The sequence below is a fragment of the Microtus ochrogaster genome, unplaced genomic scaffold, assembly GCF_000317375.1.
Source record: "Microtus ochrogaster isolate Prairie Vole_2 unplaced genomic scaffold, MicOch1.0 UNK38, whole genome shotgun sequence".
Lineage (NCBI taxonomy): Eukaryota > Metazoa > Chordata > Mammalia > Rodentia > Cricetidae > Microtus > Microtus ochrogaster.
In genome coordinates, this window is record NW_004949136.1 from 2,312,666 (window position 1) to 2,335,530 (window position 22,865).

At 54.6% G+C, this 22,865-nt stretch overlaps 1 protein-coding gene across 1 annotated transcript; it reads left to right on the plus strand.

The window, feature by feature from the left end:
• The first annotated feature begins 19,737 nt into the window (after positions 1-19,737).
• On the plus strand, positions 19,738-21,343 carry Hes5 (hes family bHLH transcription factor 5). Its single transcript, XM_005368648.2, has 3 exons — positions 19,738-20,012; positions 20,099-20,264; positions 20,355-21,343. The coding sequence occupies exons 1-3, from the start codon at positions 19,959-19,961 to the stop codon at positions 20,633-20,635; spliced, it is 501 nt and encodes a 166-aa protein (XP_005368705.1). The 5' UTR covers positions 19,738-19,958; the 3' UTR covers positions 20,636-21,343.
• The last annotated feature ends 1,522 nt before the right edge of the window (positions 21,344-22,865 follow it).

Here is a 22,865-nt window from a genome sequence, read left to right on the forward strand (position 1 = left end):
GACACACAGACACACACACAGAGACATACAGACACATACACACAGACACACACAGAGGCACACACACAGAGAGACACACAGACACACACACAGAGTCATACAGACACACACAGAGGCACACACACAGAGACACACAGATACACACACAGAGACATACAGACACATACACACAGACACACACAGACACACACACAGAGGCACACAGACACACATACACACAGAGAGAGACACACAGACACACACACAGAGGCACACACACACAGAGACACACAGACACACAGAGACATACAGACACACACAGAGACACACAGATACACACACAGACATACACAGAGGCACACAGATACACACACAGACATACACAGAGGCACACAGATACACACACAGACATACACAGAGGCACACAGATACACACACAGACACACACACACAAATAGGAGTTGCAGAGATGGCTCAGGACTTAGTTTCAGCTTTCGCACCCACTTGGGAGCTCACCACCATCTGCAAGTCCAGTTCCAAGGGGAACCAATACCCACTTTTAGTTTCATCAGACATCATTGCAGGCATGTGGCACACGTGCAAGCGTATATATAGGCAAACATTTATATACAAAATAAAACTAAACATTTTAAAAATTAAAAAATTAGTCTTTATTAAAAGAATCAGGCACGTGCTTTGCACTAGTGTTTAAAAATCTTGCTGATTGCTGTGAGATAATGCTCTTGTACACTGTAAAGATTTGTCATGCATATTCGTTTAATAAAACACTGATTGGCCAGTAGCCAGGCAGGAAGTATAGGTGGGGAAACCAGACTAGGAGAATTCTGGGAAGAGGAAAAGTCACACACAGTCACCATCCAGACACAGAGGAAGCAAGGTGAGAATGCCTTACTGAGAAAAGGCACCAAGCCACGTGGCTACACATAGATAAGAATTATGGGTTAATTTAATTGTAAGAGTTAGTTAATAATAAGCCTGAGCTAACAAGCCAACAGTTTATAATTAAAATACGCCTCTGTGTGTTTCTTTGGGACCGAACAGCTGTGGGACCAGGCGGGACAGAAACCCTGCCACAATGGATGGTTAAAACATTAGACTTTATGTTGTGCATGTTTTATGTGGCCCTGGTTGTTCTGGAACTCACTGTGGAAAGCAGGCTGGCCTCAGATTCACAAAGATCCACCCGCCTCTTCCTCCCAATAGATAGGATTAAAAGACATATACTACTATGCCTGGCTCACTAGATTTCTTAAAAAGTCACATCTAGCAGGGCGGTGGTGGCGCACGCCTTTAATCCCAGCACTCGGGAGGCAGAGGCAGGCAGATCTCTGGGAGTTCGAGGCCAGCCTGGTCTACAAGAGCTAGTTCCAGGACAGGCACCAAAGCTACAGAGAAACCCTGTCTCGAAAAACCAAAAAAAAAAAAGTCACATCTATGATCCCACATCCCTCTGAGGCAGGAAGACAAAAAATTCTAGGCCAGGCTGAGTTGTATAGTAAGACTCCATCTCAAAATATCAGAACAGCAACTCTACGCTTCTTGAAGATTTATTATTTCATTTTTGGTTATGTATGTTGTGTGTTTCTGTGTGAGGGTGTGTACATGTGATGGTGGTGCCCTCACAGACCAGAAGAGGGCGCTGCATTTCCCACAGCTGGAGTCTCAGGTGGTTGTGGGCTGTCCAGTGTGGTGCTGTGAGCCCAACTCAGGTCCCTTGAAAGAGCGGTATGCACTCTTAACATCCGAGCTGTCCCTCCTGCACCCAGATTTTAAAGGGAAAGGAAACCAGGACAGAGTCTGGTGGGACTGAAGATCTCATATCTTCACTATGACCGGGTCAACGTGAGTGAGACGACCATCACAGGAGTTTCTGACATTTGTCCTATCTCACAATTTACCAGCAGAGAAGAGAGAGGGACGAAGGAGAGAGGAAGAGAGGACCCACGGGAGAGCAAGAATTTGCACTTTGCCTAGGAAATTATTGAGCATAACCCAAGAGCTGGGCCTCCTGGCTCAGCTTAGCTCACAGGCTGGTTTCCTTGGGCACAATAGGAAGCCAGGGGGAGGGGAAGGTCAAAACCTCCAACAGCCGCACTTCCTGCCTCCTGCTAGGCTCAGGATTCTTCTTAAAAGAAAAAAACACATGAATTTATTTTCCACCAACTCGTTATAGTGGAAAACAAGAGGTTCTCGATATGATCTCTCTTTTTTACATAAACCAGATCACGGAACATAATTTTACATAGAAAAAGTTGAATATGTAAGTATCGATGTGTAGCAAGACCCTAGCCTTGACTTGGTCGGGGACTTTCCCGGGTCTGAAGGGAAGCACCCCCTCCCTTTCTTATGAACTGCGCCCCACACAACACTAGCTCATCTAGTCAATCACCCAATCCTCTTCTCATGCTTGGATTCACTTTGTTGGGACCTTATTCATTCGCCTTGCCTCCTCCCAAGCATTTGGTCGGGATTTATGGGGCAGCCCAAAGGTCTGACAACATGCCAGGAAGTCCAATATTGTCCAGATCTCCCTGATCTGGGAGCAGCAAAATCTAAGGTCAGCATGTTGATAGAAGAGTCACGGACTTAGGGCAATGCAAGGATAGAAGGCATGGCAACCAGTGTCCCAAGGAAGGAGTCCTGTGGCACAGTCAGTAAAGTGGTAACCAAGGTCCCGCAGGCAGGCTCCAGGAAGCCGGGCGTTCAGTCCAGCTGCAGGGCAGCCTCTGAGCTCTCTCAGCAAACTTCTCTCACAGATCTCTCTGTCAGGATAGCCTACCTCCCGTGGACGGAGATGGTGGATCGAGAGACATGTGGAGCTCCTAATTGGAGCCTGTGGAATGTGACACCTGCTCACCTGGGCCTGTCAGCTCTTTGCCCAGCCCACCTGAACCCTGTGAGCATGACCACCATCTCCAGAACAAGGGACAGCAGCTCCAGGCAGAGGCATCTGAGCACAAAGGCCTGTGCAAGGTGGACTTCAGATCAAAGGCCTGGACCCCCAAGAAGATATGGGCTTGCTGATGTAGGTTGTTCCCTCCTGGCTACCCCTCGGTGATCAGTGATGGGACTCTAGGCCTGAATTCTGTGGCACCCCAAAGTACTCGGATACCAGTCCTCAGACTGTGCCCAAAGAAGTGCTGTCAAGTTCTACACCCAACACACATACCACACATACACACAGACACACACCTCACACAGACACACACACCACACAAAGACACACAGACACATACACACAGACACACACACCACACACAGACACACAAACCACACACACACAAAACCCAGACACACACACACACCACTGATACACACCCCACACATAGATACCCCCCCCACACACACACCACACACACATGCCACTAACAGGCAGGCTCTGGAGACCATGAAACAGACATCCAATCTGTGTTCAGCTGGATAGAGACTGCTTCTCTATCTGTCTGCAAAGCTAAGAAAGCCCCTGCCTCCAGACAGAAGCCCCAGCTAAGTCTGAATACGGCCCTTGTCCCAGACACTGCCCCTTGTGACCCAAGAGTCTTACTCTATAACCCATTTATGAAGCACCTACTGAAGCTGGGCAGTGGGGCACAGGGGGGCTCAGGTTATCCTATCCCTGAAAACAGGCTAGCAGGTAGAGTAACTGGAACGTGGGAATGAAGTGGGGGCACCCAGGGGAGCATCTCAGACCACATGGACACAGACGGCTCAAGGCCACTAAGGATGTAGCCAGAGGCTAGTCAAGGTCACTGCCCACAGAGGATCTGTCTCTCTATGGGCAGGGACAGGCTTCCCCCACTCCTCCCGAGACTCTGGCTGTCCTGGAACTTGCCTTGTATACCAGACTGACCACGAACTCACAGAGGTCCACCTCCCTCTGCCTCCTAAGTGCTGGGATTAAAGTTGTGCACCACCACAACAACCAGCTCTAAGACAAGACTTCCATTCCCTGCTGGTCCCATGGGCCTCTGTCAGGTTGTGCTGGCTACTCTGGGGTTCTTCACAGGGCCAGGGAATTTCCCTGACAGGTGACTTCTCGTCTGAGTCCCCACCCACCCGTCGACTTTCCCAGAACCTGGGAAAGAACCATTCAGATCTCCTCCCTGGTCAGCCCAGTGCTGAAGTGTGACCTCTGGTGGTAGATAGGAACTCCAGGATATCCACTTGGGAGCCTGGAGCCCAGCTCTTATGTGGGGAAACTCTACCCACTTTCCTTCCTTTGGGTTATAAACGGTTCAGAGCAGTGGCCACTAGAGGGCAGCAAACCCCAGGCCTGGTGGACCCCTGTGTCACTTAGCCTCACCACCAGGCATCCCCTGGCAGAAGGAGGTTTGGGGGCTATAGTGGTTGTATTTACTTAAGAATGCCACATCCCCACCCTCACCAAGGGGAAAAGGGGAATCACAAGGGCTCCCCGCTCGGATACTGGTTTTTATGGATCATGAATGCTGGGCAGGGTCAGGGTATTGAGAGGAATAAAGAGGAAGCAGGGAGTCAAAGCGCAGCTCTGGCAGAGGCAGAAAGGCCTATTGTCACCTCTGCTTGACGTCCTAATGACCCTCACGTGGTTCCACGGATGGATGAACGCTCCTGTCTGAAATGATGGTGACATGCTCTGTCCCTGGAGCTGTGAAGAGATCACGGCATGGACAGGTAATACCCGCCATCGCTCCTGGAGTCCTGGGTGAGTCAGCCTCCTCAGATCACACTAGGGAGAGGAGCTAACCTAGCTGGAAACACTCTCGGAGGGTCTCCCCAGTCATTTGGACCAAATAAGTGGACTGTCGTTAACCACAGACCCAGGGATGAAGCCAGCGAGAGAAGGGTCCAGCCCAGGAAGCCCTCAGCACAGGGACATCCTGGACAGTAGCAAGGTCTCTGGCCAAAGTGGGTGCCCAGGACCTCAGGGTTACAGCCAGTCTAAGACAGATGACAGACTCGGATTCTGAAGACTCTTGACCAACGCCTTTATTCAAAGTCTGCTGCTCTCACTCTGAAGTATGCACTGTGAGCACCCACACACATGCCCGCCACCACCCAAGGGATACGCAGTTGCAGCCGCATGCAACAGTGCAACAGTGCACAGTGCATAGCACTGAGGTACAGCATGGATCCACCCAACCTATTTTAATATAAAACATGGAGCCCTTCCACATTGAGGCAGGAGCAGGATCCAGCTCTGGTCTGGCATGAAGATGCTCCCCATACATCCATCCCCCGTGGAATGCTGGCCCAGATCCCCTGTGTAGAGCCTTTGAACCTACAAACCCCGGGCCTGGTCTCTAATATGAAGACAGGTGTTGGTTCAGGGCCCCTGTTGGGGCAGCTAACCAACCCCTCACCCGTCCACTGGAGCCAGTCAGAAAAGTAGAAGGGGACGCAGAGTCTCAACTATAGGAAGAGCCCTGACAGTAACCTTGACCGTCACCTCTGATTCCCAGGGCCTTACACCACGGCCATGAGGTCTCCTCCGTCCTGTCCAGCATACTGCGCTTGAACGGCCGCAGGGATCGCTCTTCACCTAGGTTAGCACTTAGGGCTCTGACCTTTCCTTTCCCCATTCCTTCTGCCATGTTTCTTTGCTGTGGAGTAAAGGGAAGAGGCCCAGAGGCGCTTGAACCAAGGCGGGGCAGTAAGCCAGCTACACCCCCCACACACACCAGGCCAAGGTATCACCAAAGATGCTGCCTCCCCGTCCCCAGCGCTGGCATGGCTACTGCCATCTCACCCCCACAAACCTCCAACGGGAGACTCCAGGCTGCCTCCGGGTCTCTGCTGGACCCACACTGCTAGCACTGGGCCTCTTTCTTCTCTCCTAGTGCTGGGGACCCTGTAAACAGCAGCCAGACCAGAGGTCACTGTGTCTTTATGCTACTGGGGGCGGAGGTGCTGGTGTGGTCTCTAGCACTTTCTCACATCCAGCAGCCAATGGAGAGCCAGGATCGGACAACAAAGCATAAGCCCTCCCACAGAGGGGCTGGACCATTCTCCCTCAAGGGTGAGGGGTGGGGATCCTGGACACTTGCCTGGTAGGCTCCTTGCCCTTGGATCTCACCCTGAGAGAGCTGTGACTGCCTTGCACACTGCAGCCAGGATCTCGGAGATCGGTGTCACTGGCAGCTTCTGCCCTGGCCTCAGCTTCCTACAAGACAAGTGTCTCCTGTCCCTCCATCTATCCATCTGACTTGTCTGAGGGGACCCCCACACACACACACACCTGGCTCATCTCCATCCTCCATCTGCAGAGTCCAGCCCAGGCCAAAGACACACGGGACTTGGTGGTTTCAGTGAGACTTAACAGCATGGCCAGCGTCAGCGAGACGGTTAAGTCCGTAAAGGGGCTTGCTGCCAAGCCTGATGCTGACCTGAGTTCAAGCCCAGAAGTCCACATTACAGGAGAGAACCTGATCCGACAAGTTGTCCCGCGTGTACACATGTGCGTGCGTGCACACACGTGCATATGCTCTCTCTTTCTCTCTCTCACACACACAGTCGATTTTTTAATGACTTCAGAAGTCATTATGTCAAAACCATCACTCCCAGAGGACCCAGCCTCCATCAACAGGATACTCAATGCTCCAGCAGTCAGCTTCTCCAGGAAGTCCCCGACACCTTCCTCTTCCAGGCTAGTTCTGATAGCAAGAAGTCATCACAGTGCTGGTCCCAGTAGTTAATTCCTAGGGGAAGGGCACCCCTAATCGATCCCCTCACATCTATGTGACTTAGTGGGTTCCCCCCCTTTTTTTTATTTGGTTTTGCTTTTGGCTTTTGTTTTTTTTTGTTTTTGTTTTTTTGTTGTTGTTTTGTTTTGTTTTTTGCTTTGTTTTGTTTTTTTTTTGTTTTTTTTTTTGGCTTTTCGAGACAGGGTTTCTCTGTAGCTTTGGAGCCATGCTTTTGGCTTTTGGTCACATCGGCCCAGCTAGTTTTGAACTCACTGTGTTGCCAGAGATGACATTAGCCTCCTGATAACCCTGCCTGGGCTTACTTCCCAAATGCTGGGGTTACAGGTGCACCACTATACCCAGTCCGGGATTTCTAAACAGCTAAGCCCAGAGATGGGACATTGCTGCTCCTCATCAGATAAGGTGACGGAGGTGTTCTGAGAAGGCCTTGTCTGGCTGTGTGCCCACCATACCCCACTCTGTCCCTCAGACTGAGTGGCAGGCAGGGCTGCTGGGAGTGTGGGGTGGAAGTGAGAATAACATGGGCACACCCGAGAGCAAGGAAGTGTGCCAGCCAGTGTGACTCTGGGCAGGACGTGTGGCAGGAGGAGAGGAGATGGGACGGCCCAGCGATGGCAGAGGCACTGCGCCAGGCATAATGGCAAGAGTGTGCGCTGTCTTCCTGGGAGTCCTTTCCCCGGGCACTGAGGATGAGTGATAGTGCCAGGAATGGTGCCAACCTTGGACAAAAGGGAGGGGTAGCTGCCCTGTGCGGCTCTATGAAACTGCACCTAGGTCCCCAGCTCTGGGGACATCTCGGCCTCTCACTGGTCAACAGAGAGGAACCTCCTTGGGCACTTGTTCTGGCTCAAGGGTGGCCAGGTAGCTGTGGTAGCTGCTCTGTTGGCCCCGCCTGCCTGGAAGCCCTGAATGGCCAGGCATCTTTTGTGGGAGAGCAGCTGGCGCCCGGCCCTTTATGTGGGGCTGTGGGAAAGTCCCCGGGCCAGCCTCTCACAGTCTCTCAAAAGCCGGGATTATCTCTCAGCCTGTAGGACACCCTCTCAAGGACCCCCTCCCCAGTAAGGTTGGGGGCAGGGACACCCCCACAGAGGGTCTGTCCACCAGGCGCTGGCCCCAGAAGCCCTCTGGCCAGGAAGTATCCTTGAGTGGAAAGACCCTGGAGCACTTTGCCAGTCCACCCCCCACCAGCCCAGCTGCCCAGACTTAGAAATGCCCACTACAAGGCAGGGCTGCCAGGCACAGCAAAAGGGCTGGCACCCATCTGAGTCCTCTCTACCCTGTGTGCCCAAGGCAGGCCCGGGGCGAGAAGCTTGACAGAGAGATGGGCACTTACTTAACACCTACAGCATACAGAGTGGAGTAGAATGTCCTCCTCCTAGCTCAGAGTTGGGGACATGGGAGGACCACACGTCGTTATCTGTCTGTCACTCTGGCCTTTCCCAGATCTATCAGCCAGATCCGTGCAGTCCAGAGCTCAGCTATGGGTCACCCACCAGGAAACAGGTGGAAGAGCCTGACGGTGCCTGGGGCTCAGGAATTTTGACCTCCAGCAGCTCCAGCTCTGATTCCAAGGACACTCTGAAGTCTCCTCTGTCCACCCTACTCTTCAGGGCACATCTGTGCTGGGACCATCAACCCCATTCCATAGATAAGAAAACTGAGGCCCAGACAGTTCAGCTTCTTTATAGTAGCAGCTCATGGGTTTGAACCCTGTGCTCACAGCTCTGTTACATACGTGGGTAGGGCAAGAGCCAAGCTTCCCTAGAGTGCCCTTCTCACACATAATGGGACACAAGAGGCTGTGAGAACTCCAGGGCACTCAAGGCCAGATGTGCTGACATCCAAGGAGGTTGCCAGGGAGCTGCTGCCGCTGCCCAAGGCCTCAAAGGCAGCCTAGAGGGAGCCCCCACCCTGCCCGCCCTGAGGACTGCTCCCCAGATGGCCTCTGGGGCCGGGAGCTTGGCTCACAAAGCACAGGCAGCCCCGTGGCGAATGAGTTTGTTGCCGCGCACGCGCCTTTTGTGGAGGATGAATGTCTAAGGCAGGGGGTGGGGTGTGGGAACCCACCCGGAGCGGGCCTCCCGCCTGAATTATTCCCCTGCTCTGTGTGTGTGTTGGGGGGTGGGGGGTGTGCTGCTGCCTGGAAAGAAGGCAGAACCAGCCCTAGGCACTGCCTCAGCACCCTTAGGCCCCACGACATGGCGTCAGGCAGACATATGGGGCTCCACGCAATACAGAAATGCTTGGCTCCCATCTCTCATACAGAGAAAAGCAGGAAGTGGCAGGGGCTTCTTGGGCTCCTGGAGGAACGGCTCATGACTGCCTGGGGCACCTGTGGAAAGAGCAGGAAACTCCGGGACCTACTAGGGCACTTCCAAGTCCAAGTCTCAAGATAAGAGGCTGAAAGTGGCAATTACTGCCAGATTTGGGGAGCAACTGCTCCTTTGCCTACTCTGCACGCTGAGGCCAGGCTCCAGGACAAACCCCTGGACCTGTCACATGGTGGCCACTTGTCAAAGCAGACAGGTATTGCCCTGTGGGAGATGGGCAGTTGAACCTGCCTCCTCCTGAGCTGGAAGCCGCAGGAGCTGGTTTACCTCCCTCCAGTCTCTCCGTCTGTGATCCAGGTCCCAGGAGACAGACGCCCATTCACCCACTGCTGCAGGTAGTGTCAGGCGTGACCGTGGCCATGGGTGCGTGTCCTCCCTGCAGGTTATTGTGAGCCCCAGCAGAGGCCTCCACACTGGGCTAGAAGCCCCCATCTCTGATAGCTGGTCCTAGCTGGTCAACTGTCAGGGTATGGTAAATGAGATGGGAACCCCCAGGGCACATCAGGCCCCAAAAGGAGAGTTGACGAGGTAAAGATCTTAACTTGGAGTTGGAGCTGGGCATCAAGAGAGACTAGAAGCCAGGCGATGGTGGTGCATGCCTTTAATCTCAGCTCTTGGGCTACGGAGGCAGGTGGATCTCTGTGGGTTCAAGGCCCACCTGATCTACAGAGCAAGTTCCAGGACAGTCAGGGCTACACAAAACAAATAAACAGAAACAAAAGAAGGAGGAGAAGGAAGAGGAGGGCTGGGTTATGGGCCTGAGCCCCTTTCTGTAATCTCCCTGAAAGGCAGAGTCACAAGTCTCTCTGTGTTTGCAGAGCTAGGATCCTGCCTGTCTCAAACATTACCAGCAGGGTAGGGGTCAATATTCTGCTAACCAGCATGCAGAGAGAAGGGACCTCCAATCGGAGTCCTAGAATCCCCACTCCAGGACTTCCTGGGGGACTCAACCTACTATAGAAGCCATTTCAGACATTGCCCGGGCACCCGACCCTAACAGGGCCCTTGGTCTTCTGCACCATGTTCAGGTGCAATCAGTTGCCATCTCCCAAAGGCTCCCTTATTTCTTTAAAACTGATGCTCACCCCTGGATTGTTTCCCTCTGAAAGCATGGCATCTCCATATTTGTTTAGTGGGTCCCTGTGACCCTGAAAGTCTGGGGAGCCCCTTGAACAAAAGCCAGGCCAATCAGTACTCTGGCTGGAGAAGAGCAACAGACACTTCTAACTCACAAGACATGGGCAATCGCAACTCCAGGCCCTGGGAGAAGTGCGTGCGGCTGACTTGGGGATTGTGTGAGCAATACACCATGGACTCAGGAACCCACTTCTGTCCTTTCTGCCAGGGTCCAAGGCTTCCCTTCCTTGCCTCAACCCCTGCCCTGGGCAATCCAGGGCCTTTTCACTCTGACCTGAGCCACCATCTGGCAGCTTGGCCTTGAATTTCTCTGGGCCTTCGTTTGTCTACCTGTCCAATGGGTATGATGATGCCAGGCCTCTGGAGGCGATCCCACTTCATGTAAACCAGCTTCGTCCTCCAACAAAAGTTTCCATACCAGCCTCAGATGTGAGAGGAAGAAAGGAAGAAGCCCTTGGGGTGGGAGTGAGGGCATCTGTTCCCCAAAAGGGGCTGCCTGATAACTCTTCTAGGCTGTGTGATAGCACTTCCCTGACCATCCACTGGTACTAAATCAAGGTAGGTGTAGGAAAGAGACGAGCCAGCTGCACACCGGCAAGATTTCATTAGCTACCCTGACATTTCAACTCCATCTCCTATCTCACATCATAGAATCTTCTTGTTTGGATGTCGGTTGTTTCAGAATGTAAAGACCATTCCTGGGGGGCAATGGGGCCCTGGTGCTCTGTACCCACCAGCTACCTGCCGTTGATCCTGAAACCGATGGAGGGATCCTACCATTGCCCCCACTTTGCAGATAAGAAAACTGAGACAGAAGCAGGTTTAAATGAGATGCAGTAGGCCACACCGGGGAGACAAGAAGATTGAGGATGGTGTCTGGGGACGTCTCTGTATCCCCTCTCCAGATTGAGAGCCAAGGGTGGGGATACTCTTGCCCATACGGGGATGGCCTCCCTCCTTGTCACCGTGCTCCTCACGCTAGGCTTCGGTTCCCACAACGTGGTGGCCGCGGCTGCGCGGGAAGCGTGCCCAGCCCTGAGGCATTAGTGCTGGGGCCTGCCTCTGAAAGAATGAGGGCGGCAGTGGGGGTCATGAGGAGGGTAGCTCCCAAAAGACCATCTGGCTTGACGTTATAATAGAGCAATAAAGGGCTCATCTGCCTTTCAGGAGTTGGGAAGGAGCTGCTCTCTGACACCGCGGAGTTTTCAACCAGCTTGGGACCGCGACCCCAGCACTACCCTGGCCCTCTGGGGGCTGGTGGACAGAACGTGACCACGTGGGGCCGGGTAAATGTAATCCCTTTTACTGCCTGGAGAGCATCCTCCACTCCCTGTTTTCCCACCACCACCCTCTGCTGTCCTGAGCCCTCTCCACCCCTTTAACAGACTAAGGTTGGGGCTGTAGAACATGCTGTTCAATGAATGTGGACCGGATTGGGCTGCAGCGTGTGAGGTTCCCAGAGCCTCGGGAGTATGGGTCCCCACCTCACAGCCACCCAAATGGCTCTTAGGCAGATGGAGCACTCAGCCAGCAGAAGAGGTTGGCACAGAGGAAGGTGTACGGAGTAGAGCTGAGCTGCCTGAGCCACAGCAGAGTACCAGGTTTGTGACCTACAGTGTTAGACCCAACACCGGACCTACTGTGCAGAGGGGTGGCCTAGGGTCTGTGCTTCTGCAGCTCTGGAGTCTCACTCAGCTCACACACTCTCGGGCCAGGTTGGTGTGAAGGCAATAGGCGGGTAAGGAAGCCTTGTCCTCTTCATCAGGTGCCCCTGGCTTTGTGCTGCCCAGTGCAGACACTGAGGCACTTGTTTGGGTACAGGTGACAGGCAGCCCCCACCACAGATGCTCCTTCTGGCTGGAGCCCAGTAGAGGTCCCTCTCAGCAAGGTCCTCCTTGTGTCTGCCCACAACCTGGGGTCAATTCCTCAAGACCCAGGTGTGTAGCATGACGAATAAAAATCCAGGGACAGATATTGGGGTTCAAGCTGAAAGATCAGAGAAGCAAAGTGGTCAGCCACTAGAGGACCCTCCAGACTGAAAGAGAGCGAGTTTCTGTCTCATCCCGCCTTATATTTCTCCCTAGCGCTGGGATTAAAGGCGTGCACCATCACTGCCCCGCCTCTACCGCTAACTAGTGTGGCTGCTAGGATTAAAGGTGTGTCGTTGCAAGTGCTGGGATCAAAGGTGTGAGCTCTGTTTCTCTTTTAGATGGACTCACTCTCACACAGCCCAGAGTGGCCTTGAATCCTGGGATTAAAGGTGCACACCCCACTCCGTGGCCTCTAGTGGCTTAGCTCCACACTCCGATCTTCAGGCAAGCTTTATTAAAACACAAATAATATACCAGTATACAGGTGAGCCTTGTCCTATAAGCCCATTTACAGACAAGTAAACCGAGTCTCTAGAAAGAGCAAGATATGGGGCTGGAGAAATGGCTCAGTGGTTTAAGAGCATTGCCTGCTCTTCCAAAGGTCCTGAGTTCAATTCCCAGCAACCACATGGTGGCTCACAACCATCTGTAATGAGGTCTGGTGCCCTCTTCTAACTTACAGATATACACACAGACAGAATATTGTATACATAATAAATAAATAAATAAATATTTAAAAAAAAAGAAAGAAAGAGCAAGATATGTTGTTCACCTATGTGAGAAAGGCCAGGGCAGAGCAGAACCTTCACCCGGCCCAGCCCCTCTGTCACCCCATCCGGCCGGCTCTTTGAAACTCCCCAAAGCAATCCTGTTGTGGAGGAAGCTGGCAGAGTCAAGTTGCTCCAAAGTACATCACTGAACGGCCACAGGAGACAGAGGCACATCTCCAAGGCAGGGGTGGTGCAGACCCAGTGAACTATGAACCTTAGGGTCAGATTGTACTGTTAACCTGACGGATAGTACGCAACCTCCTTTCGCCCAGTGGAACAGAATGGGGCCACCATCTCACAGCTGTGTCTGTAGCTCTCATGACCCTGTAAATTCAAGACCGGTGTGGGAGGGGAAGTACGGGTCCAGGAAGCTGATTTCAGTCCCTGAGAGCTACACCTGGAGAACACCTGGTAGGGAGGCTGCTGGACAGAAGCAGGGAGGCTGGCCCAGTGGGGGTCCCAGAAGCAGCCTAGCCCCCAGCCCCATGAAAGTTTGATTTCCTCCTCTGTGCATTAGGTCCAACGCTAACAAGCCTTGGCCCATAGAGCCCCTGCTGCAGTCACCTAGCCCCTCCCAGGGCCTCTGCACCCAAGAGACTCAGGAGTTGCTGACTTTACCTTAGCAGGACACAGGAGTGCCTGTCTGTCCAGTTCCCACTCGGAAGGAAGCTGTCTGCATCCCACTGTGAGAAGGCCGTTCCATGTTAGAGGTACAGAGAATGGCCCAGCTTTGCCGAGGACGGTAAAACCCCTCTCAAATCGCCTTCTGGGGCTGGGGCAGCAGCAGCTCAGACAGAGTCTATGGGACTGGTTCACAGGCGAATTCCTTCCTCACCTGCAGCACAGACACACCCTTTCCTCTGAGGGTTGCTGAGGGTCTGACCCAGCCCCACGTCACTGGCACAGGAGAGTGGTGACAACACAGTTCCTCCCACTATCACAGCACCCGGGCATCTGTTCCGAGGAAGGGCGGCAGAGAACAATGTTCGGGTGACCGGGGCCTTCTGAGAGGTGAGAGAAGCAGGGCCAGGCTGGGGACAGTGGCCCTGAGAGCAACTAAACATGGCGTGCATTTGTGCACACAGGCATAGCATTTGTGCATGGACACCCATACAGGAATGAGCACACATAACTGTGCAAATGAGCACGCCAGTGTGCTCCCTGGGCCTGCGAGAGCAGAAACGTGGGCTTTACATGCATGTGTACTTGCATGCGTGTCTCTACGTGTGTGGCTTATGTGACACGGTGTGCATGTGGAAGCATTTCATACATTACATAGTGGTGAGTGCCCACTTAAGAAAATATGACCAAGGGGCCAGTGAGATGGCTCACTAGGTAGGGCCCTTGCTGCCGAGCCGGATGACTTGAGTTTGATCCCTGGAAGCCACATATTGGAAGGGAAAAACTGACTTCTCCGAGTTGTCCTCTGAACACACACACAGTAAATGTAAGATGAAAATGTCAATAAGAAAAGCTAACCAGATTCGTGCTCCAAACCATGCTGACATTTGAGGGTTCTATGCATGCCTCCTCCTGCCGTGTCCAGTCAGCCTCCTGGTCTGTAACTCCGGTCACTGTAACCCCATGTCAATCTATAGCCCCCAAGCCACCTCCCACATGTGAGGATCTTCTACCCACACGCAGGGCCAAGCTTGCCCTCTGCTCAGCTGTACACTGTCTCTACTGATTAAGGGGAAAGGTGTGGCGGGGAGGGGGAAAGAACCACGCCATCTCAGATACCGTTCCTCAGTCTAATTCGTGGGAGAGGGGAAGATTCAGATCACTGGCCCAGGAGAGACCGGAGGCTTTCCTCCTAGCCCCACAGGGGACCCATAAGTCAAAATATTGACAAAAGCATTATGTATCTTCCTGGCAGCCTTTGCAGCATGGCTACCCTGTCCCTGAATGGGTCATCTGGTCACCTGCCATCTAGAGCATGGGCTCCAAACGATGGGCATGTTACTTTCCTCACACCTGGGGTGCATACCCAAAGGTCAGACTAGGGAGCTCCAGCATCCATCTACCCCCAAAACGTGCCCATCCCTTTCTAGAGACATGTCTGTACTCTATGTGCTACCATACAGTTCATGAGCTTCGGGCAAGGGGCTGGAGGTTGAAACACACACACACACACACACAGAGACAGAGACACGGACCTCTAGTCACTGGTAAGAAGCCCTTTACGCAATAGCGCCACAGAGGCTTATATACCCAACAGTCAGGTGGGCCAACAGGTGAAAACCTTATCCTCTGATCCTCGAGGCCAAGGCAACACGTGCTCGTGAAACAGAGCTGGTAAACAACTTTGACACAGCTTTCAGTAACTCAAATCAGAAGGAAAGTAAAGAAAAGATCTCTAGCAGGGAAGAGCAGCTGGAGGCCAGGACTCCAAATGGCCCCAACAGAGACAGTCCCCTCAACCACGGCTCACATGATCACCTGGCCCTCTGCTCTGCACATTCTTCTCTCCTGAAGCCATGCCCGCCTCCCTCCTTGGCTTGGGAAGGAAAGTAGGCAATTGTTGAGGGTTAGCTACGTGTGGTGGCACAAATCTGTAATCTCAACACTCAGGAGGGTGAGGCAGGAGAATCTCGTATTCGAGAGGCAGAGGCAGACGGATCTCTGTGAGTTTGAGGCCAGCCTGGTCTACAAGAGCTAGTTCCAGGACAGGCTCCAAAGCAACACAGAGAAATCCTGTCTCGAAAAACCAAAAAAAAAAAAAAAAAAAAAAAAAAAAAAAAAAAAAAAAAAAAAAAAAGCCCCGCCTGGACTCCATCCTGCTCTCTGCAGTGGCAGTCAGTCCACAAGAGGGTGACTGGTGGGTGGGCACCTCCAAGTCTACACTGGGAAAGGATGGCAAACTGCATAGGGAGCGGCTGGCAGCTCTGAGGACACACAGGGTGAGCTGAGCCGTGGTCACGTGCCTTGGCCAGCCTCCTGACCTCTGTTCGTGTGAACTGCAGACACTCTTTCTCACTGCTGGTCTAGGTCCATGCCCCGCATTTCGCAGATGAGCTCTTATTGACACGTTGGCCACACGCAACCCCGCTGCAGATCCTGCCTGGAGCATGAAGGAGAGCCCACCCCTGCTGGCCCCCAAGTGCTCCTCTGTCTCCCAGGGCCGGCTCCCTCCTTGCAGCAGAAGGTTGGATGGAAGGAACACAGGGCTCAGCATATGACAACCCTGCTGGGGTCACAACTTGAAGGGACTCTGTGCCCACAATCCCAAATAAGATCACTTCCTTGCCCCCAGTTCCCAGGCAAGTGGCTTTTTCTACTCCCAGGCTCCGTGAGGGCTTCTGAGATCAGTGGGAACAAAAGGCTGCCCCTTCCCTTTCCCGGGACATCCTGATTCCAGAGCCGCACCTATCCCCTCATCTCATCCCCTGCAGATGCTTTGGGAACCAGGGGCAGCAGGATGGGGGTGCTGGCACTCCTGACACCCAACATTCCCCGGCAGTATTGCCGCCACACAATCACGACCATCTCTTCTCTAGACAGCTTCCCAGTTGTGCCCCAAATATACAGAACATAAAAATCCACCCACTTCCAAGTGCTGTTCACGCGTGTTAAATATACTCGCGATGTTGTGCAGCTGCCACCAGCACTTACGTTCCTCTTCCCAAGCTAGAACTGTCCCCGTTAAACACTGCCACCCCATCTTCCTCCCACCCTGGCTCTACTTTCTGACCGTGATTTCACAAGTCTGGGTTCCTCCTGTAATTGGAGTCGTGCAGAACCTGTCCTTTTCCAACATCCTCAACGTTCACCTGTGCTGTGTACAGATGAGCGGTCTCCCACTCTACAGACATTTTGCCTGTTCGTTATCTGCTCACAGGTCTGTGAATACTTGGGTGGCCTTGGCTCCTTGGCTTCTGTGTCAGTCACAGCTGTGGGCACCAGTACGAGAGCGTTTGCCTCTGCTTTTAACTTTTCGAGCATAGACACAGAAGCAGAATTTCTGAACTACAAAATAATTCCACTAAATTTTGTTGGTCCTCCAAACTGTTTTATTAGAGTGCTGTACCCCATCCAAAACTGAGCCCTCTTTCAGAGACTGGGGGCAGAGTATCGCCCTGTAGCCTCCCTAAGGCCCTTCCTCATCCAGGGAGTTTCTCAGTCAGCTTATGAAGAAGGGATTGGGTTTGTGACTTTAAGCATAACCATGGCAACTCAGTTTGCAGCCTCCCTCCCATCTACAAAATCCTGTGATTACTCAATGGAAGGGCCTCGCCAACTCCAGACTGTATTCCATTTCATCTCCTGCCCTTTCCCCCAGACTTACTGAACTCTCATGTGGGGAACTCGGGGAGGTATAGGAAGGGCAATTTGGGGAAGGGTACCCCACAGGGTACCCCATCCCGCAGGGCACCCCCATCCCGCAGGGCACCCCATTCCGCAGGGCACCCCCATCCCGCAGGGCACCCCCATTCTGCAGGGCACCCCATCCCACAGGGCACCCCCATCCCGCAGGGCACCCCATCCCACAGGGCACCCCCATCCCGCAGGGCACCCCCATTCCACCCAATGCTGCTCCGGAGGCAGCGGATCCTTCCACCCCCTCCCCCAGCTCACAGTGCTTCTGCAAGGCAAAGCCCGCCAGCCAGCCAGAGGCAGCCTTCACCCCTCCCCCTATGCGAGCTACTCAAGTCGGATGGTGTGAGCCAGGAGCCCAGCGAGTTTCCCACACTTTGGCCCCATTCACAGTGTTAAACGGCCCACAAAGGCCAGGCGTGTGCCTCAGAGGCCGCCCGGGCTGCCATCTGGCCCGCACTCGGGGAGGCAACCGGCCTTTCATCCGGCTGCGGTTTAACACCATTCATTTCATATTTCCCACAACTGAAAATTGGATCAAAGCTGCTCGGGTTGGGTAGGGGGGTGGTAGTGAGGAGGAGCGAGGAGGGGGTTGCCCTCCCCATGGCCCACCCACCACCCTCACTCCTAGTCGGCCACTCTCCTAACCCACCACGGGTGGGTGGGCGGGCGGGCGGGCGGTTGGGGTGGGATGGGATGGAGGTTGGACCACATCTCCTGGCACGCGTCTCATTTGGGTGAGGAGCTGGTTCAGGGGAGGGTACAGGGAGTACAGAACACCAGCCTTAGCCAACTGCCCCCACCAAAGCCTGGGGGAGCAAAGTCTGGGCGTGAATGACCCCCAAATCCGAGTACAGTCTTGGGTCCTTGCTGCCAGCATCCAGGTGCAAAAGGTGAAGGCTCACGGGCTCAGACCCTGCTCCCAGGTGGTGGGTTCCAGGCTCTCCCAGGTCTGTTTGCATTACCTCAGCCCTCTGTTGATCACCTGGTCGGTCCTGGGCCCTGGGTTGACAGGACATATGGAACAGGCACACAGGTGTCCAGGTCATCCTGTTCTCTCCACCCCCAGGGAGCCCAGATCCATAGCATGGCTAAATTTGACTACCATATGGCATGAACCTCTTTCGGGCTGCAAACAACGCTCCCCCCGAGCACCACAGGGACTCCCTCTCCTTTGTGGTTTGTGGGGGCTGCTTGCCACAGGTCCTCAGGACATGCAGGTCTGAGCCTCCCCTTCCTCTCCATCAAATACACACGGCAGAGAGAAGCCTCCAGCTCGGGGTGAGGGTGTGGGAGGTGACTATACGTACCTGTGCACCTATATCTTGCTGTGGCCAGGCCATCCCCACTGTCCCTAGGCAAACACAGCAGTCGGTCACTGCCATGGCAGGAAGGTGTTTCCTGAGTGGACCTTAGTGAAGGCCCTTCAATTCCTGGGCTCAGTCAGACATGGCTGACATCCATCTAGAGAAGCTGGTTTCGGCTCTGGCTGCAGTGTTCTGATGCCAGCCTCCTACTTGCACCCGACTAGGTCTTAGGCTGCCTCAGGAGGAAGAAATGGCCTCATCCCCTCCCTTGGTCCCTGGAGACTATCAGTTCTAGGTGGCACTCCCTAAGAGTCTAGGGTGGGACTAGTCAGGTCACCTGGCCAGACACCACTAAGGTCATCCAAAGGGGACCAACTATGCTGGCACAACATCTATGTAGGGTCTTATTCTCGGTTCTGCCACTTAGCACCCACCCCCACAAAATGCTGAGTAAAACAGGAATACACACACACACACACACACACACACACACACACACAAGGGGGACTGTGAGAGGAGTTAGGGGCAGCCAAGGAGCCATGCAGGAGTAGGGATGACAGGCAAGTGAAGGAGGCATGGTCCTCCTACTCAGAGAACTATACATAGTGGTACTCAGGTCCACACAGGGTGGAGAGAAGGCTCCGACGGCACCGGCTGGCCCAAGAGCAATCCAGACACCCTGTGAGTGCGGAGGCTTCCACAGGCTTCCTGCGTGTGGGGCTTCATACTATCCGAAGCAAATTCAGGTGGTATGCCTGGCAGGCTGCACAGTTTAACACCCAGTCAGTTCTAGCTCTGCAGAAATCACTCTCCCAAGTGACAGTTTGGGGACTGGCAATAAAAACTAGTAACGCTGATCCTAAGAGCCTGAGTCCCTCTCCCATCCGCTACCTGTGGACAGTGTGACAGGCAGCACCTGTTTGGGAGAGTGTGGCCCACTTCAACACACTCTCCCTGTGGGCAACAGGTTCCAAATGGGGAGGGAGCCCAGGGAGCCCACCCGTGCCCACCCTCTGGAAGCGGCTGTCTGTTAATTGTAAGACTCCTTTTTCTGCGCCTGTGGCCTCTGCCAGCCAGCGGTGGGGAGCCGCTGGGGAGTGGGAGGGAAGAAGGGAGAGAATGGGGGAGGGGGCGCTCCTTCCTGCCCTCCCCACCTCTCCGCGGCCTGGGAAAAGGCAGCATATTGAGGCGCGGGGCTCTCAGCATCAGGCCCCGGGATGCTAATGAGGGCGAGCGCGTTCCCACAGCCCGGACATTGTGCCGCGCGGCCCACCTGCTCCTCGGGGAGCGACCATTGTGCCCGCGCCAATTCACAGGCAATTTAGCGTGCGCTAATGGGCCGGCGCCTTTGTGCGGCCGGCGCCGCCATTGGCCGCTGAGTGTGGGAACGGCCGCGGCGCCCGGGCCCCAGGCGCCGAGCCGCCGCCCGCGCCTATATAGGGCTGTCGCGCGGGGGTCGGGGCCGCGCCAGCCCGGGACGCCTGGCTCTGCCTTTCCGCTCCTCTCCTCTCCGCTCCGCTCGCCTATCTCCTCCTGAGCGCCAGGCATGGCCCCAAGTACCGTGGCGGTAGAGATGCTCAGTCCCAAGGAGAAAAACAGAGTAAGTGCCATTCGCCCGGCGCGCAGCGTCTGGTTCCCCCGGGGCCTCGGGTCTCAGCCGCTCACCTGACGCCTCTCCTCCCGCAGCTGCGGAAGCCGGTGGTGGAGAAGATGCGTCGGGACCGCATCAACAGCAGCATAGAGCAGCTGAAGCTGCTGCTGGAGCAGGAGTTCGCGCGGCACCAGCCCAACTCCAAGTTGGAGAAGGCCGACATCCTGGAGATGGCTGTCAGCTACCTGAAGCACAGCAAAGGTGAGCCACGCATCTGCGCCTGCCTCCCGCTCCCCGCCGGTGTCACTTCCACCGCGCGCGCCCCACTCATGCCGCCCCGTCTCTCCTCAGCCTTCGCCGCGGCTGCCGGCCCCAAGAGCCTGCACCAGGACTACAGCGAGGGCTACTCGTGGTGCCTGCAAGAGGCCGTGCAGTTCCTGACCCTGCATGCAGCCAGCGACACGCAGATGAAGCTGCTGTACCACTTCCAGCGGCCCCCTGCGCCCACCGCACCTACCAAGGAGCCCCCGGCGCCGGGCACTGCGCCGCACCCCTCACGCTCCCCGGCTAAGGTCTCTGCAGCCGTCGCCACCTCTCGACAACCCGCCTGTGGCCTCTGGCGGCCCTGGTGACCCCGCGGCCAACGGATGCCTGGAGCGAACCAGAGGACAGACGAGCCGGTTCCTCTTGTTCCTCTCCGTGTAGGGAAGGCCTTCCCCAGTGGCAGTTCAGCCCCAGGTTGACCGCAACCTTCTTCCGAAGACTCCCTCCCCCAGGCTGGCTGGCCAGCAGGAGGGTCATTCTTAGAGAATGTATGTGCAGAGTTTTCATTTGGGGATAATCAGGGTCCACCCTCTGCCGTGTGTCCGACCCCATGGGGTTGTTTTGCGTTTGCATTTCAGCAAGTGACTTCTGGGAAGTTCCCGGTCACCCGGGGTTCTATGATATTTGTAGAGTCAGGGGTTGGTTTACCGGTGCCCCAGCCTGTAGAGGACTTTCTTCAGGGCCCCTTGCTGCTGGGCAAGCACCCTGCAGGTGGGCTGTGCCCTGGGCACACTTGCCTTTTGTGAAGGCGGAACTGCAGGCTTTTCCTCATAGGAAAGCATTCAGCCTGCGTGGGCATAGGGCCCGTGGGACCTCACCTGAAGGTCCATGTGGCCTTGGCTGTCTGATGCACGCTCATAGTGGGCTGTCTGGGAGGGTGGGGTCTCCACGATGATCCTTAAAGGATTCCTCTGTGTGGGTGGGTGCATGTGGGCACGATTTTGTACTTAGAATTTGAACTCTTGGTCACGTGGGAGACCACGGACTGCTCTGAAGGCTTCTAATAAAACATCAAGCCCGCTATATCTGTGCCTCTTGTCTGTCCTTGGCAGCCATAGGGGTGGCCTACCCCAAGCAGGGGTCAGGAAGGGGGGGGGTTGGCTGGTGGTCGTCTAACAGAGAAAGGGAAGGCAAGAGGCAGGAGGAGAAAGAGAGAGGGGCAGGCAGAGCTGTTGGTGCTCTCGCTGAAAACAAGACCTTGGTGGGCTGCCACCCACTTTTACTAGGGGAGGGTGGGGGAAAAGTCAGCCTAGTAACCATAGGTCCTTTTTGCTCTGTCCACTGAGATGGAAACTGAGGGCCGCAGTGGATCCCTTGATGTAGCAGAAAGAGGCTTGGCTGTGTCAAACCCGAGACAGTGTCCGTCCCAGCTCCTGCTTCCTTTAGTGCAGCTGTTTAGCTAATTCATAAATTTCCTCCCACGATTTACTGACTAGGGTCAGGGTTGGCCCATTCCTTTCAGGCTGTGAACCTGGTAGGGATGCCAGGTGCCCCAAAGTAAAAATCTGTGGCGCAGGAAGTGGGGAGGAGCTGGATGCATCCACATATTTTCTGAATGACTAGTCACAGATGTGGGCCCTGCCCTGCCCTGCCCATCCTTCTCACTCAGCAGTCATCCCTTCCAGTGGCCCCCTGAAGTCCCTGCTGAGCCCCTAGATGTAGTGAGAAATCTCCATCTCCACCCATGTTGCTTACCACGGGATCAGCAGCCTATCTATGACCAGGGAGGAGACCACTCCCTTGTTGGGCATACCCCACTGACAGGGACTGAGTTGCTGGGCCATCTTGCTCTTGGAAGGAGCCCTGCCACCCTGCAGGGGGCTCTCCATTCAGAGTGTGCCCATCCTGTTGGCAGGCACATACAGAACATGGCTGCCTCCTCCCTGAGTCAGTCCAGATAAGTGGCAGCTGCGCTGTGTATGGCCTCAACCCTGGGTTCCAGGAGCCTGCAGACAGAACCTGAGAGCAAGATACTAAGTTATGTGGCGGGCCTCTTGGAGGACACAATGCTGACAAGGGACTTAAGTCAACAGGAACTACAGACCACCTCCACTCTGGAACCCTGCCCCCTCTTCCAGGGATCTTTCCCTCCTTTTGCCTATACTTTCTGCAGATTGCCTTTAAAATGTCCACTTTCCCCATGGTTGGGCACTCCTTGAGTGTAGAGTCCTTAAAACTACTCCAGTTTCTGTGGGAGTTTGAAGGTCCCACGTCTGTAGGAAATCAGTCAACCTCACAGTAGGAGGGCGCCGGACTCAGGTGGTCTGGTGCAGGATCGGCTGGCTCGGCACAAGTTAGCACCCAGACAGCTCAGCGACGGAACAATATTCCAGAAGCTTTGTATTAGTAGTCTGGAGAATAATAGCACTCCCTTCCGCAATCCTGGCCTTTGGGACACTTGTCTGGGACCGTCGAGAGGCACGGTCTCCAGTAAGGCGGAGGGGGCGGGACCTCATTAGCATAATTTATGCACGCGGTCGTTTAGCAGTCAATTGTATGCGCATATATCTCCATGGCTGATGAGGCTGGCCAGGCACT

Coding starts and splice junctions, on each gene's coding strand:
- Hes5 (XM_005368648.2), top strand. CDS start 19,959: ATGGCCCCAAGTACCGTGGCGGTAGAGATGCTCAGTCCCAAGGAGAAA. Junction 20,013..20,098: donor GTCCCAAGGAGAAAAACAGA/GTAAGTGCCATT, acceptor CTCCTCCCGCAG/CTGCGGAAGCCGGTGGTGGA. Junction 20,265..20,354: donor CTACCTGAAGCACAGCAAAG/GTGAGCCACGCA, acceptor GTCTCTCCTCAG/CCTTCGCCGCGGCTGCCGGC.